At 51.1% G+C, this 2,847-nt stretch overlaps 1 protein-coding gene across 1 annotated transcript in view; it reads left to right on the forward strand.

Annotated features, from left to right (window-relative positions):
* The first annotated feature begins 308 nt into the window (after nucleotides 1–308).
* Nucleotides 309–2,847, forward strand: part of ABHD12B (abhydrolase domain containing 12B) — a 52,255-nt gene continuing 49,716 nt past the window's right edge. Inside the window, exon 1 of the mRNA XM_007943697.1 lies at nucleotides 309–403. Within this exon, the coding sequence (XP_007941888.1) occupies nucleotides 309–403 (95 nt within the window). The remainder of the gene's footprint in view (nucleotides 404–2,847) is intronic.

Below are 2,847 nucleotides of genomic sequence, written 5' to 3' on the forward strand. Positions count from 1 at the left end.
GAGGCCACCTGGTTCCATCGGCTGGGCAGCAGGCTTCTCTTCCACGTTCTCCTACCCGAGGCCGTCGTTCGCTTCTGGAGCGAGGAAGCCTTCAGCAGTCTGAACCTCAAGGCCAAAGCCCACTCTCAGGACAACGTGTCCCTCTCGCGGCCGAGCCTGTGACACCCACCGCACCTGCCTTCCGGTGTCGGCCACTCCTCTGCGAGGAAGACAGTGGGCGGGGCGCCGCAGGGGCGGGGCGCGGTCGGGGGCTCCAGGTGGCAGCTCTTGCGGCGCCTCCAGCTGCTGCGGTGTGGAGACTGCGCGGGATGGGCGCGCAGGTGTGCGAGGCTGCGGTGGCACCCCAACCCTCTGACCCCGGCTGCGTGGCGGCCTGGTGGGACATGGTCGTGCGAAACCTGCAGTGAGTAACCTCTGCTTGGGCGTCCGGGGTCCACCCCAGCGGCATGTCCGAAGGCTCGGGCTGCCAGAGATGGGGTGGGGTGGGGTGGAGAGCGAGGGCAGGGCTGGGGCCTGTTTCTTGGGCGCAGCCGGGGCCTAGTTACCTCTGCAGGGACACCAGGCCGAGCACTGTGGCTGTGGAGGGCCCTCAGAGCCCTGCGAACTCCTGGGCTCTTTTGGACTGCGTTATCATCAGACTTAACCGCCTTCCATACCAGGGACTTGAAGGTTTGGTATTTCAGGAAGTTATATCCTTTGGGGACTTAAATAAAGATTCCAGGTGGCTGGTTTGTTGTTGTTGTTGTGTGTCGTGGAGTCGGACCCGACTCATAGCGACCGCTCTTTGGGTTTCCAAGGCAGTATCACTACGGAAGTAGATTGCCCCATCTTCCTTCCAAGGAGTGGCTGGTGGGTTTGAACTGGCAGTCCTCTAGTTAGCAGTTCAGTGCCTTAGGCACTACGCTACCAGAGCTCCCAGATAATGTATGTTTTTTGTTGTTGTTGTAATGTGCCGTCGAGTTGGCCCCAACTCATAGGGATTGCTCCTTGGGTTTCCGAGGCAGTATCACTACGGAAGTAGATTGCCCAACCTTCCTTCCGAGGAGTGGCTGGCTGGCTGGTTTAGATTCCTGTATCCATAGCTCTTATCTGTCTTGACATATGCAGGATGGGTTTAAACAACAGTGCAATAATAATATGTGTTGCAATATGGGATGCTATCCTCTTGGTTGACAGGCCTGTCTGTGTAGGTGGCAAAGAATGAGTTAAGTCACTGCCCAGTGCCTGGAGTGTGAACTCTCTGGCATGTGTTTAAAGAACGCACTTCCATGATGCTAAGATGTATATGTTGTTGTTATGTGCCATCGAGTCGCCCCAACTCATAACGACCCCTCCTTGGATTTCCAAGGCAGTATCACTACGGAAGGAGATTGCCCAACCTTCCTTTCGTGGAGTGGCTGGTGGGTTTGAACCACCAGGCTTCTGGTTAGCAGTCAAGTGCCTTAGGCACTACGCCACCAGACCTCCCAAGATGTATATAGTATGCTGAAATCATCACTCAGCATTCCCTATCTCAAGTTTTTACATTGCTTATATTTGCATGTCTGTGTGTCCATGGGCTTTTTACTTTTTTCCTCTTATGAATCCTTCGTATGAGCAGTACAGCTGGATCTTCGTATCCACTTTTTCTGCACCTAGGGATGCAACCAACAATGGTTGGAAAGTATTGGAGTGAGGGCGGGAGGAGCAGTTAAGTGGTCAAAGCAATCCCTCAAAGGCTAAGAGCAAGCAGAGGTAAAGGGCTATTTGCATTGTGTAGATAACAAATAAGTAATTTAGAAATGATTTAGAGTAGACAGGCGGATGTGCATAGGTTATATGCAAATACTCCCCCATTTTGTATGAGGAACTTGAGCATCCTCGGATTTTGGTACCCATGGGGGTCCTGGGAGCAACCCCCAGTGGATACTGAGGGACTAACTGTAGTACCCTTGTTGTTGTTGTTGTTGTTATGTGCCGTTGAGTCAAACCCGACTCATAGCGACCCCTCCTTGGGTTTCCGAGGCAGTATCACTACGGAAGTAGGATTGCCCAACCTTCCTTCCGAGGAGTGGCTGGTGGGTTTGAACCACCAGCCGTCTGGTTAGCAGGCAAGTGTCTTAGCCACTAATTGACCAGGAGTATCTTGCCAGTCTTGTTTGCATTGAAGCCAGTTACTGGCTGGAAAGCCAGGATTCAGGAGACTGGTGTTTTGCTGATATAGGATGGTATTACCATTTTTTTGTTTATCTTTTTTTAATTTTTGCTTATTCTGGGATATTCAAAAATCATGTTCAGGCAAAGGAAATTTCACTTTGGAATGCCCAGAATGATGAGGAAACAGGCATCCTCTTTCTTCTGTTCCTTCCCTAGCTCTGCGCAGAGAGCAGAGGGCCACTCTACACTGGTCCAATAAACCGGCACCTCCTTTTCATCACTCAGAATGACTGACTGCGCTTCTCCAGCTTCTTATTCACAGACCTTTCCTCTCTGCTACAGGTAGCATCTATCTGCCTCTCTCTTTCATGCTATCTACAGAGCTGATGACTGATTATTTAACATTTATGTGGCAGTGTTGTTGTTGTTAGGTGCCATCGAGTTGGCTCTGACTCACAGCGACCCTGTGTACAACAGAAAGAAACACTGCCCAGTCCCACATCAGCCTCACCATCCTTCCTATACCTGAACTCATCATTGCAACCACTGTGTCAATCCATCTCTTTGAGGGCCTTTCCTTTTTTCCTTGATCCTCCACTTTACACAGCATGATACCCTTCTCCAGGGAATGGGCCCTTCTGACAACATGACTGAAGTAGATGAGATGAAGTCTGGCCATTCTACTTCCAAGGAGCATTCCGGCTGTACTTT

Source organism: Orycteropus afer, unplaced genomic scaffold (assembly GCF_000298275.1).
Source record: "Orycteropus afer afer isolate SDZICR_OR568_19922 unplaced genomic scaffold, OryAfe1.0 scaffold00111, whole genome shotgun sequence".
NCBI classification, from domain to species: Eukaryota; Metazoa; Chordata; class Mammalia; order Tubulidentata; family Orycteropodidae; genus Orycteropus; species Orycteropus afer.